This window comes from Cibotium barometz, chromosome 29, assembly GCF_041138505.1.
Source record: "Cibotium barometz isolate CiBa-2024 chromosome 29, ASM4113850v1, whole genome shotgun sequence".
Classification (NCBI taxonomy): Eukaryota; Viridiplantae; Streptophyta; class Polypodiopsida; order Cyatheales; family Cibotiaceae; genus Cibotium; species Cibotium barometz.
In genome coordinates, this window is record NC_141074.1 from 5,632,197 (window position 1) to 5,646,391 (window position 14,195).

The 14,195-nt window shown below is 46.9% G+C and overlaps 1 protein-coding gene across 1 annotated transcript in view; it reads right to left on the bottom strand.

The window, feature by feature from the left end:
• LOC147621773 (3-dehydroquinate synthase, chloroplastic-like) overlaps positions 1-10,904 on the bottom strand; it is a 46,962-nt gene extending 36,058 nt beyond the window's left edge. The window contains exon 1 of the mRNA XM_086822780.1: positions 10,244-10,904. Within this exon, the coding sequence (XP_086678906.1) occupies positions 10,244-10,575 (332 nt within the window). The 5' untranslated portion in view covers positions 10,576-10,904. The remainder of the gene's footprint in view (positions 1-10,243) is intronic.
• Between the last annotated feature and the right edge of the window lie 3,291 nt (positions 10,905-14,195).

Here is a 14,195-nt window from a genome sequence, read left to right on the forward strand (position 1 = left end):
CTGTCACCCTTACCGAGAGATACATGTCTTGAATGCATGTGACTTTCATGCCCTCCATGAGCACTGCCATACATATATCTGTCAGGCTTTGTGCCCTGTGGGGAAGATGCATGTCGAGAGGTGACTGTCACCTCTTCTTTTGCATAAAAGATTTCAGCCTTTGAGATGCGGGATCTCCATGCTTCAAACGAGGTGGATTTTTGAATTTCAGCTCTCCGTCGTCCCCCTCTTTATATCACCTTTGCGGAGGAGGTAGGCAAGTGCCAACACCCTTGGCTTCTTGCCCACTTCCCGTGCCATAGACTCAAAAGTTACATCTACCATTGCATCAGCCTTCCTAGCTTCAATGGCACTTTGCACATGGGGATCTTCATGCAAAAATTTTAACTCTTGCTCTTGTGCCTGCAAAAGTTTTCTCATATGTTCCATTTCAGCCCTCATTACATCAATGATCAGGCTCTTGTTCAAGCATGACTGTCTTTCCTGGAGACAGTTGACCCTTTGATTCACTATCATTAACCCTTTCAAGGGGCTTGTGTCTTCCTCGCAGGGCATCAGACCCACGAGAGGCACTAGATGGACCCCTCGAATTTGGCACTTCCAAAGGGTTGCCTTGGCTGTCCATTGTGTTAAGTGTACTAAAAGCGGGATGTCCAATACACAGGTTCGTTTCCCCACTAGGAAGAGGGAAACAACCGTGCTCTGATACCAATGAAACCGATCCCGTCAAGTGGGAAAGACTCCGTTGGACACCCACACGCGTAATAGCACAACTTAATACCACAATTTGAAATGGACAACTTAATAACAACTTGAAATTGAAATGAAATGAAATGGATAGATGGACACCAGCACTGGGGCCGGAACGGGCCGACCCCCCCTCAATATATGATATATTTATTGGGAGTATTTAACAAATACAATGCTCCATGGGTTCCAAGAACCAGATGATGTCCATGTACATATGAATACAGTACCAAACAAATAGCTCGAAGTAGATATTCGAAGCAAAACGACCACTAGCATGGTCCAGTCTCTACGGTCCTGTGCTTTCACTGGACTCCGCGGAGAGCGCCCAACTGGTGTTCCAAGACCACGCACAAACAGGCGCTCTCATACTAACGCCTGGCTCTCCCGATCTCAGCACCTTTGGACCGAGGTTCTCCAATAGCTTGGGCTACCCGGGCACCAAACGGGTGTTGCCGTGGAGAGAGTCCCTCATCAAATTTATCACAAAATACTTTACTTAAATCTGAAAATTCACTTACTTGAGGATGCAGGATGGAAGTCCAATACCCATGGTGTCCGTCTGTGTGCAGCTACTAGTGATATATACCAAGATGCGGCAGCACGTCGGGAGGAGTAGTGGCCTGGAGAAAGATATAGCCTCCTGAAGAAGAGAGAGAGCGCCTGCAGCCTGCTGGACAGAAGGAGCAACCACCTTGTTGAGATGGCACAGCTGCCTGCAGGAGAGGAGGTGGAGTAGGCGCAACTGTTTGCTGTAGATGGAGAACACCGCCACCTGGCTTCGAAGAGGAGAAACATGCACAACCTTCTGGAGAGGGCAGCACGCTGGAGGTGGAGCCAACTGTGTGCAGAGCACAGTTGGCTGGTAAAGTCGCCTCGCGAAGAGGGCAGCCTGCTGGGGAATCAACGCAGCTGCCAGCTACAGTTATAACAGCCATTTGGTAGCTGCAAACAGCCGCCTGGCTTCAGCCTGAAGAAGAGATGGCGTGGAGGAGCAGCCGACTGAGAGAAAGCATGTGCAGCAGTTCAGAAGTCGCTTGGATGAGTATGCGCAGCAGTTCAATAGCCGCCTCAGAAAACATGCGCAGAGATGGTCACCGGTGGTTGTCCTACCAAAGGTGGTCGCCTTTTTTTATAAACATTAAAGTGGAGTTACACAACTAATGCTGGCTGGCTCCCCACGCTTGCATGTGGGCGGCCAGCTCTTTGGGGGTGTGGGTAGGTGACCATGCACCCACCCCCACACATACACAACTAAAGTGTGGCTCCCCACCTTGGCCCCTAAGTGGGTGCCCAAAGGGGGTGCCCACTTTTAAGTGAGTGTGAATATAAAGTGTGAATATAAAACCTTATAAACCAAAGGGTTAGAAATATAAAATATTAAACCAACATGTGCAATATACTTACCACCTGTTCACATGCACCAAAACTCGTCAGAAGACAGAGCAGACTTCACGACTCACTGGCAGGCGTCCCCGCTCAGTAATGACACGTCAAGCAGGCAAACACAAAAATACAAGTCATGCGAAAACAGTTTCAAACATGCAAAACATGTGTGCATGTGCAAATAGTATCATGGACATATCTCCCGTTCATGGAACAAGTACAAAATATTTGTCGGCACAAAAATGGCACGACGTAAAATATAAAACCTGGTCTTCCTATGGAGTGACAGTCCCATAGGTAAGACACAATTCCAAGCACGAGCCTCCCTATGGTGTGACAGACCCATAGGCAAGACACGGCACGAATACTGGCTCTTCCATGGCGTGACAATCCCATGGGTCGAACACAGTGCAGGTCATACACGGGTGGCACCAGTCTAGCTCCCGTCCATACGACATCGTCCTGCTAACACACGGGTGGCACCAGTCTGGCTCCCGTCCATGTCAGCAAAATACTGGCCTCTTCACATGAGACACTGGCCTGGCCTCAAGTGAACGAGACACAAAAACTGGAGATGGACCAAATGGTCGGCCAATTGGTGACACTAACACGGTACGGCGGTCTTTTTGGTGGAGTACTCCCCGGAATTAGATCAATAGCATGATCTTCTGGCCTTTCCAGAGGAAGTTCTCCTGGCAATGACTCGGAAAAACAATCCTGGAACTCACGTAAGAAATCAATCCTGTCTTTATCTAACATAGACAAATTAGATTTAGACTCATCATCTTTTGCATCTTTTACAAAAACCAAGTACGCTGATGAAATGACCGAAGCTAATACAATAGAAACAGATTCCCTGGTTTACATCCAAAATATACTCTTTCCCTCTGAGTCAAAGTAATCTTCCTGTTATACGTATCCACCACCGCATGTACTCTATGGCACCATGGCATACCCAACAAAACATCACACCCATCAAGTGGCATGATAAAGAACTCATCACTGTCCACATAACCCTGCACATGAAGCCTGAGCTTCCCAATAATAGGGGTAATGGGTTCTGCATACCCAGGACAAGCCATATTAGCCTCATACAAAGGCCCCATCTCCTCTGCGCGGATCCCCAATCGGCCAGCCAAATCCGGTGAGATAAAGTTGGTTCTAGCACCTGTGTCAAAGAAAATCAAGGCATTCTGATCTCTCACTTTGTCCCATGCCCTGCACAACTCAGTCTCTTCACCACTTGGCTGTTCCCCAACAAGATCAGGAACTAACCCTGCACAAGGTTTTGGTTTCTTAGACTTGGGCTCCCCTTTAGTGTCAGAGTTCTTTTGGGACGTACGCTTGGGACAATTAATAGACATATGTCCCTCCTCAGTACAGAAAAAGCACTTCCTAGCATCCATTAAAGCCTGTCTCTCCTCAGGAGTTCTCTTGGGCATTGGTAACTTCTTATACCGCTTCTCTGTAGACCCTTTTGCATCACGCGAAGCATGCCCTGACTTTTCAGATTTCTTGCTTGAGCTTTTACTTCCTTTAAATCCAGATGAGACTCCTGTGAGTAACGCATTTGCCGTCATAGCATTCTCTATCATCTGCGACATATTTGTTACTGGAGTCTTTATGCAATAGTCGCGCACTTCCTTGGGCAGCCCACAACAATACTTCTCCACCTGCTCAGACAAAGGCACTGCACGATAAGAAATAACTAGGAGTAAAGCTTTCCAAAACTTCTTATTATAATCCTCAAGATTTTCACACTTCGATGCATCCAACTTGTGCTATGCTATCATTACATCCACCTCAAAAGTAGATGTGAGCCACACGGAAGAGAACACCTGTTTAAACTGTATCCAAGTAGATGGTGCTATGCCTTGCAAAAGAAGAGTGGACCACCACTGCAATGCATTGCCCTTGAGAAAAGTCGCAACTTTTCTCACCTTAGAGGATTCCAGATCTGTTCCAAGTTCATTGTTCGAGGCTTTTGGGACGTGATGTGTTCCGTCCACTATTGGGGATTATGGGCGCGGTATGTCCAACAGCTCATCATCTATTTTTGGAGTTCACTGCACACTTGTGTAGGAATTCGTAGCCAAGCAAAGTTCCTTGTTGTTCGTGGTGGCATCTTGTTTCGAGGAGACACGTTGGCGGGTGCTCTCTCCGAGGTGATTCCAGTATTTGCGGTGCTGGAGGGTCCATGGTTCCATCTTCATCGACTTATCTTCTTCCGACTCTTGCACACACTGAGCTGCAGAGCGGGTGTTAGAACTTAGAATTGTGCATCTCAGTGTTCTTGGGCTTCTACCATTTATCTGGCATTTTATTGTATTTCTCCTATTTATTTGTCCTATGAGCAATCGGCCAGCTCACTGATGCAGTATATAAGGAGTTCCCCATTATTCACTCCTCCATCCAATTCCCTTGCACATAGTTCAACATCCAGTTGTTGATGGCCATTGCCATTGTAAAGCTTTACTGCTATTATAAAAGGTGATCTTGTCCAACTCTCCCTATCTCCTTTGCACTCTCTCATATGTTTATTGTTTATGCTTTTGCCTGTGCTGTCCTTCACTTACAATAGTGATTAGACTAGATAGGGGCATTGCACTGCAACAAAGAGAGATTCAGCCATCCCACTAGAGTAAACTATGTCTCCTCACCCTTAAGACTCGTAAGAATTATAGATAGCATAAGATGAGATATTTGTAGAAAAGAGAAAACACAAACATAATGGAGAATCAAAAGTTTTTTATTACTATGTAGATACAATAGATAGCAGCCGCTTCTGAGCTGTCTACTTCAGTAAGAATCTTTGATGGCTAACTAGAAACAACAGAGAGCAAAGGTTGTATGCTAAAATACAGGGGCTATAAAAATTGTGTAGAAAGCCCAAAGCCAAGTGCTGCTTATAGGCCAAAAAGCATCTCACCTGATACCGCCTCCTAGCTATGTGCCTCGATAAGAAGCTTTGATAGCTGACTAAAAACAATAGAGAGCCCAGGTTGTCTGCTGAAACACAAGGGCTATAAATGGACAGCCGTTGCCACAACCTCTCCCCAAGGTGGACGAGGAAGATCACAATGCTCCAGCATGGTCCTCGCCATCTCCACCACAGTCCTGTTTTTGTGTTCTACAACTCCATTCTCTGAAGGCGATCCTGTATTGGCCAATTCCCTCTTGATGCCATGAGCTGCACAAAATCTGAGAAATGCATTCGAGGAGAATTCACCCCCTTTGTCAGTCCTAAGAGTCTTTACCTGCAATCCAGACTCTTTTTCCACCATCACGTGCCAATCCTTGAACCGTGCAAAAGCTTGGTCCTTCTGTGAAAGAAAGTAGACCCACATGAATCTAGTACAGCCATCAACAAGCAGCATAAAATAGAGAGATCTTCCCAATGATGGTGTCTACCGAGGTCACAAGTCAGTGTGAATCAACTCCAATGGTTTTGAAGCCCGCTTGGAAGCCTGCTTCGGAAAGGATTCCCTGTGCTGCTTACCACGTATGCAAGAACTGCAACGTCCTTGCCTGCTGCCAACATCCGGCAAACCAACCACCATCTGGTCCCGGAAAGCTCGCCGCAGTGCATCCACATTTAAGTGGCCAAAACAAAAGTGCCACGGATCTCCGACCTGAGAACCTGTCAATGAGGAGAGTGCAGAGAGCTTGTAGATACCATTCTCCACACCGCCTTTCCAAACTACCTGGCCAGTCTCACGGTCCCATAGAGCAACTGAATGCTCCTCAAATTCCACCCGAAAGCCAGTCTTGCATACTTCATGCACAGACAGAAGATGAAAACCAAGAGCAGGGACGTAAAGAACATGGGAGGCATGCTTGCTCCCCTTGCCGTCAGGAATAATCTCCATCCGTCATTGTGTATCGGAATGGTGGAATTGTCGCCAATGAAAATGCGACCTGACTGTCGTTTCACATCCAAAAAGAAGTCACGGGACGGAGTCATGTGCCTGGAAGCACCACTGTCAAGAATCCATTCCCGGGTATCCTTTGCGGTGAAGCCAACTGCCTCCTCACTCGAAGACGATGAAGCATCGGAGTCCATCATCTCTAAGTGCACAAATGCAGGAGTCTTTGCCGCTGAGGCTGAAGAATCAGCACTCTTCCTAGTCCGCTTAGGACACTTTCTCCAATAGTGGCCTTTCTCGCCACAATCGTTGCAGGACCGCTCGGCCTTCAGTTTCTCTCGTTCTATGTCAGGCTTCTTCTCAGAAGACTTCTCCGGTGAAGCCTTCCCTTTGCCCTTGTTGTTATTCCGGTCTTTCGGCCGTTGGCCAGTTAAGGCCTCCGCACCTCTGCTATGAGAAGGGTCGTGAATCGTTCCTCCTGGTCCAAGACCACTCCCAAGTAATGGTGCTAAGCCTACCACTAGTAATCAAAGAGGAGTAGAAAGCGGAATTCTGAGCAGGCAAGTGGGACAGCAAAGGAATGGCCATATCTTTTGATGATCTCTTTCCCAGCCTGGAGGACTTCCTGCTAAAGGGCCTGCAGCTTGTTAATGTCTGCATCGTCGTCGACTTTGCAGGGTTCATAACCCGCATCTGCACTTCCAAGGAAATCCTCTTCATGGGCGATACCTTGTTATAAAGAGAAGCCAAGTGCTGCCATATGCCTCTGGCCAGCGTCATATGCTTTACGTGATTGATTACTTGTGGTGTGCAGTTGAGGAAGATAAATGACCGGACCCTGGCGTTGACACGATTCCACATCTGTGCCTGTGCCTGTGCCTCGCGGTCCTTCTTCGTTGACAGTAACTCCCCTTCCTCTGCTTCCGGCCGTGGAACCCCGATAACGATGAAATCAACAAGGTCATATGACTCCAGCACAGACTCCATCATAACCTTCCAGATGCTGTAATTGTTCCCGTCCAACTGACGGTCCACTGGGAACGTGGGGAGAGTTGGGATCTTCACATGCTTCTCAGCCAGCTCTAACAAATCTGCCATCGCGGGGATGTAATTGAAAAGGGTGGGTGGGTGGGAGAAAACTGCCTCCCACACCATGGGAAAAATAGGAAAAAATGGGAAAAAAATACGGAGAGTGAGGAAAAATGAGAAAACACCTATACAGGGCGGGCATGTCATGTGCACAGATGCCCATGGACAAGTTCCTCAGCTAGTCCAGAAAAGGCAGCCAGTAAAAGATAGGAAGAACCAGAATTTAGGAACCTCAGGTGTAGCATCTGTGGTGGACTTGGAGCAAGACAATTGGGATCATGGAGGGGTGATGCAGTCGGCTGGTTCCAGAAGGCTGTCGGCTGACTCCAGTGGGAGAAGGGACTGAAGCGCATTATCAAGGGCGACTGGACCAATTCAAGGCGGCTGGACCAAATCAGAGGCGGCTGGTCCAGATCAGTATAACGCAAGGTTGTATGGCTTTTTCTCCACGACTGCTGACCGACCAACAGTCGGCCAGTTCCCCATGGATTCCAAGGGCTATAAATAGGCCCACTTGCTCATTGCTCATTGTTCTAGGCATTCACTCCCTCTGGGGGTTTGAGTCATTAGGGGTCATCTATGTAGGACTGTTTTGGTGTATTCCACCTTTTCAAGAAGGCAGCCTAGGGCTGCAGACAAGTACCCTTTTTGTACCATATCAATATACTGAATTTCCAGCACATCTCTCTCTCTCTACTCTCTCTCTATATCTGCGTTTTGCATCAGATGGTTTCCAAGAGTGTTTAGGGCTGAAAGAAGACTCCCAGAGCTTCCACGTGTTACATTGGTATCAGAGCATCAGGCTCAGCAAAGCTAAACACTGATTCAATCCCAGATGATGGTGTACAGGTCCAAGGTACAGGAAAGTACACGGATTCAAAGCCCAAGGCAAGGAACACAGATCGGGAAGAACTCCCAGGAGGTTTGTTGGTGGTGTTCCACAGTGCCAGAGGGGATGGCAGTCCTGTGAGCCAGATAGGTTCTCGGGCAATGGTCCCAAGGGAGGTTGATCCTCCAAGGGTGATGTGAGAGTGCTAGACTCATCTCTCAAGAAAGAAGACCAAGACCGTGTTCAGAGTCAGGGCAGAAACGGATTGTGGACTAGAGGAAACCAGATGCATAGATCTTCATCAGAGACAGAGTGGTTTGGAGAACGCGCCGGGATTTCAAACAAAAGGGTTTGCCAGGGATGGATGATGACAGAGGGACTTCGGGACAGGATTGGGATGACGACGGTCATCCAAGAGCAGGTTGGAAGCCCGTCATCAAGTTTAGCAGAGGGGGATGTCATGTGCATAGATGCCCATGGACAAGTTCTTCAGCTAGTCCAGAAAAGGCAGCCAGTAAAAGATAGGAAGAACCAGAATTTAGGAACCTCAAGTGTAGCATCTGTGGTGGACTTGGAGCAAGACAATTGGGATCATGGAGGGGTGATGCAGTCGGCTGGTTCCAGAAGGCTGTCGGCTGACTCCAGTGGGAGAAGGGACTGAAGCGCATTATCAAGGGCGACTGGACCAGTTCAAGGCGGCTGGACCAAATCAGAGGCGGCTGGTCCAGATCAGTATAACGCAAGGTTGTATGGCTTTTTCTCCACGACTGCTGGCCGACCAGCAGTCGGCCAGTTCCCCATGGATTCCAAGGGCTATAAATAGGCCCACTTGCTCATTGTTCTAGGCATTCACTCCCTCTAGGGGTTTGAGTCATTAGGGGTCATCTAGGTAGGACTGTTTTGGTGTATTCCACCTTTTCAAGAAGGCAGCCTAGGCCTGCAGACAAGTACCCTTTTTGTACCATATCAATATACTGAATTTCCAGCACATCTCTCTCTCTCTCTCTCTCTACTCTCTCTCTATATCTACGTTTTGCATCAGATGGTTTCCAAGAGTGTTTAGGGCTGAAAGAAGACTCCTAGAGCTTTACCAGTATTTGGAGAGCCAGGTGTAGATTTGCATTGGGAGGAGAGAGTACCTCCACTGGGCAGCTGCTCGCTGAGATTTGGGGGGAGACCATTCACACTTCGTGGGGAATGGGCCTATTGGGGCTGCCATCTAGATATGCAAAGCTCAGTGCTCACATGTCTTAGGATGAGAGTCTACCACTAGTACACAGATTCTAGCAAAGCACACACTTAGAGTTGAGCGGAATCAAACCCGAGTCCGTCATGGTCTCTGGTCGGCTGCAACAGGTAGATTTCAACTTGCTCAACTAGCTAGAATCTCAATCAAATCCTCTCAGCTAACATGGCACCATCTAATAGCATTCTTTTCACTAATTTGGCATGATTTCCTTGTATTTTGCATACAAAATTCCCTTCACTGATGTAGCCCAATCTCAAGCATTACACTCGCTAATGTGGTGCCATCTCCTTGCTTCGTGTAGGATGCATTTTCAGACTCAAAGAAGGTGCTCCTTAGTGGGTGTACATGCCTCCTCCTTGGCTATTAGCCACTAACCCACCATGAAGGTTAATGTTGCATATTCTTTTGTTTAGCCACCAACAAATGCTGTTGAGCCTTCAAAATGGCACTATGCCAAGGATGCAATGTTTTCTACATTGATATAATTAACCATGTTCTTCTTGCAAAAAAGAATAGGATGAATGACAAGCACATGGTGCCACTTTCAAGAAACTAGCTCCATAGCTGCAAAGATTTTACCCCTAACTTACCGTTAACATCAAATATCAGCATTTTGGATAGCATCACAGGGTGGTGTATTTGGAGAGCCAGGATTGGGAGGAGAGAGTACCTCCACTGGGCAGCTGCTCGCTGAGATTTGGGGGGAGACCATTCACACACTTCGTGGGGAATGGACCTATTGGGGCTGCCATCTAGAGCTCTAGAGCTATGGAGAGAGCATTTTCTGCGTACTTGGTGTGTGCAGTAGATTTTCTTCCAAATTCGCGGTGGATTGCCCCCGCAATGGGAGTATACTTCACCTCGCTGGCTTGTAGCCCACATTCCACACCTTGAGAGATCCCTTGTAGAGTTTGTTTTGTTTTTCTTTTTGTGGCGTTAGTTTATGCCTTTTAGTGCAGTTGGTTGCACTTGTACATCCAGGCATTACGAGGCATTTGTATAGTTTATTTCATAATATAATCAGAACTCTCCTTTTTTTATTTTAAAAAAAGAAAGGAAACAATGTCAAAGACATACCTTTGCAAGAGCTCAGGTTTGTCGAGCAATGAGGAACCGATGTAGATGGGGTAACTCCGATTACCGAGGTCAACATTCACCACAGTCATATCCTCACGTGCCGTGGAGGGCGAGCCTTCAATCACTGCAGAGCTAGCACATATCCTAAGGTTCAGATCTGTTCCTCTGATAGCATGAGGTTCCATGGCCTGCTTCGCAAAGATGAGCCTGCATCCTCGGAAACAGCTTGCCGCGAGCTTTGCAGAGGAAACCCTAGTTTCAGAAAATGATGTCCCAAGGGATGAATTAGTGGAGAAGAGCCTGCTTGATGAAGCAGCAGGGGCCACGGCCATCTCCTTGGGCTTGATCAGTTGCAAGGGCTTGCTGAATGAGAAATGAAGAAAGGACTAATAGCACGTAATGTGGAGCTTTGATTTCTCCCTGAAGATATGGATCGATCTCCTTGTAAAACGCAGATGCGGAGATGGAGCTTTAAACCTAACCAATGATGGAGCTTCTTCTGTAAACTGTTCTGCAGGCTGCCAAAATGGTACGACTGGTCCACGGTTTTGATTGAACAAATAAAATTTTAATTAGCCCGCAATTTTTGAGTCCAAAACTTTAAGTTCAAGTTGGATGTAATGGCCACATTTCTTGGCTTGTGGAACTCCTCCTATGTTATGTCGGGCACCCACGCGTTGAAAATGTGTGTATTAATTAATTGGGGCTTTTTTAAGAAGATTTATGATAGGTTTTGTAAGGTTTATGTAAGGATTATAACTTATAAGTGAAGCTCTTCATTGTATTTTTTAATTTGAGCTAGGTGTTAATATATTTAATTCTGAACATGTGTTACAAATAGCTATCACCACCCCTCCCTCTCTCTCTCTCTCTCTCTCTCTCTCTCTCTCTCTCTCTGTTTAACAAAGAACAATATTATCTCCCTCGTTGTGGCCGAGGAAGGAGGAGATAGAGGGGGGCAAAGCTCTTTCTTTATCAAAAATTTCAGAGGGCAGAGGAGGGTAGAAGGTCTCAGAGGTAGAGGAGAGAGAGGAGGGGGAAAGGCTGAGAGTTGGGGAGGTAGAGGGCAAGATGGTGGGACCGAAAGCGAGATGGGGAGACAGAGAGTGGAGAAGAAGGGGTAGGCAGGATGCAAGGGAGGGGAGGGGAGAGGGGAGAGGGGGGTGGGGAGAGAAGGGGAGGTAGAGGAAAAGAGAGAGAGGGGAGAGGGAGAAGAGCGTGGGAGGGAGAGGAGGGGGGGAACGAAGAGGGAGCGAGGAAGAGGCAGAGGGGTGAGCGCAAGCAAAAGTAAGGGGCGGTGGAGGCACAAAGTAGGTGGTTGGGGGAGGGTGGTGGAGGTGCGGAGACAAGGGGCGCAAGAGGGAAGGAGAGAGAGAGAGAGGGAGGGCCAATCAACATGGAGGGGGTACCTAAGTGTAGATGTACCCTTTTAATTAGAAGGGCCACTTTTAATTAAAAGGGTACTCAAATGATTAAATGTGAATAGGGTGAATATGTGAATATGCAATGGTATCCCAATTTTACATTTCTTGGCTTTGTGGAACTGCTCCTATGTTATATCAATATGCTGAAATTCTCTTTTTCTAAAAACAGAATTTGGTGTTGTTTACGAGAGAAGAGCTCTCATCTCTTCTTTAATATGTTGAAATTCATAGTAGCATGCTAGCTCTTATTTTAAGCATGCTAATCCATAAACTGTGGACTATGAAATAGGCTATGAAAAAATCCAACATCCCCCCCCCTAAAACGCCTCGCACTGCACATGCCCCTCACAAAAGACACCGGAATTCTTGGCCCTTTTCAAAGGAAAGTTCTTCAAGATGTAGATCCAAAGGTTCTCCTAAAATTTCCACCATCTAAGAAGACCGAAAAGAAAGAAACTTGATACATTATCAAAAATATATTCCAACTAGCATGTCATGTCCTTCTGTTTTAGATGCCAAGTGTGTTGTTTGCTTCCACCAAGGATCCCATGAGTTGTTGCAAAATCATCATTTTTCTACAAAAAAACATCATGTAATAAAGGAGCACACTAAAATTTAGAATACTCCAACAAAGTGAGATAGTGAGTAGCATCACACACTTGTCACATCGGCATCCAAGTAATGCATTCCAAAGGCTGTCAATATTGATTTGAAGTGCCAAGTGTTGATGGTTCACCACCGCCATACTAGACCCTACACACAAGAGTGAGGCACCTGGTTTACATTGTTTATGTGCAAAATGCAGCCACTTATAGAGAATAACAAAGTTAAATCTTGATACTTACCAAATCCTCTCATTGCCTTGTCATCAAGTTGCTGTTGTCATTACCAACCAACCATTCCAAGTCTTCTCCCTTTCCAAGGGAATCATGGTGTTCTTTTTCCTCTCCATTGATGTGTGAATCTTGATGCTCTTCATCCTCTTGACCTCCCTCATCCTCTTACTTCTCATTGTTGCCCTTACCGCCTTGATTCATTTAATTGTTTGTTGGTGGATCCTCAACTTCTTTTTCCTTAGACTCTTCATCCCTTTTGTTGGGGATGGACTAGGAGGGAGTTTTCTAGAGGGAGTTTTTGGGGGTTTTTGTTTTGGTGTTTGTCACTCCTCCACCCACTCACCACCACCTTCTCATGTTGCCGCCTCCCACCTCTCATAGCCACCTAGCCCCTTCGACCTCCTCCCCTCCCTTCCCTCCCCTCCCTCTCTCTAAGAACATGCCTACGTGAGAGAGAGAGAGAGAGAGAGAGAGAGAGAGAGAGAGAGAGAGAGAGAGAGGGAGGGAGGGAGTGTGTGTGTGTGTGTGTGTGCGTGTAAGAGAGAGAGTATATATATGTAAGAGAGAGAGAAGGGGGGGAGTGTGTGTGCATTTATAAGAGAAAGTGTGTACGTGTAATAGAGCGAGAGAGTTTGTGTGTGTGTGAGGTAGGGTGTGTGTGTGAGAGAGAGAGAGAGAGAGTGTGTGTGTGTGTGTGTGCTATGTATGTGTGTAAGAGAGAGGGGATGTGCGTGCATGTAAGAGAGAGAGTTTGTGTGCATGCATATGTGTGTGTGAGGGAGGAAGGGTGTGCGTGTGTGTAAGTGTATAAGAGAGAGAGGGTGTGCATGCATATAAGAGAGAGATAGTTAGTGTGTGTGTGTGTGTGTGTGTGTGTGTGTGAGAGAGAGAGAGAGAGGGACTATATGCGCATGTAAGAGAGTGAGAGTTTATGTGTGTATGTTTGTGAGGGAGGGGGTGTGTGAGAGAGTGAGTGTGTGTGCATGCGTGTGTAAGCATGTAAGAGAGAGGGGGTTTACATGCGTGGAAGAGAGCAAGAAAGAAAGAAAGCTATATTAACATCTACTAGAGTCCAAAATGGCCTATGAGACCAAAAGACATCATCACTTGTGTACATGTGTCCATGATACAAAAATAAAGAAAGTAACAAACAAAGCTCTAAGAGCAAATGGAGGCTCTGTTGAAAAAAAAAAGGGGGGGGGTGGGGGGGTGGGGGGGGGAGTGTACCAAAGAGGCGGATGGGAGCACAACAAAGCTCTAAGAGCACAACAAAGCTCTAAGAGCAAATGGAGGCTCTGTTGAAAAAAAAAAAAGGGGGGGTGGGGGGGGGATATACCAAAGAGGCGGATGGGAGCACAACAAGAGGGGGGAGCCTAATACAAACTATTGGCTAGTACAAAGAGAGAAGTCAAGAGATGAACTCCCGTATGGGCCGCTGAAGCAAGGAAGTGATGTTCCCAAGGGTAAGCTGTTGAGAAGGGGTCCTTCGAAATCTAGCAACGATGATGTCCATGATCCTCTTATGAAATTTGGATCGATGTTTATGTCCTCAAGCTCGTGGGGATCTGGCTCTGCCAAGCTAAACGACCACCCTCTTGGGATGGAGCTCGTAGTCTCTCGTTGGGGGGCAAACTGGGTCTCAGACGGCTCCTCTAAAGAAAACTGTGAGTTGTCTTTGGATAAGCCCTTTAG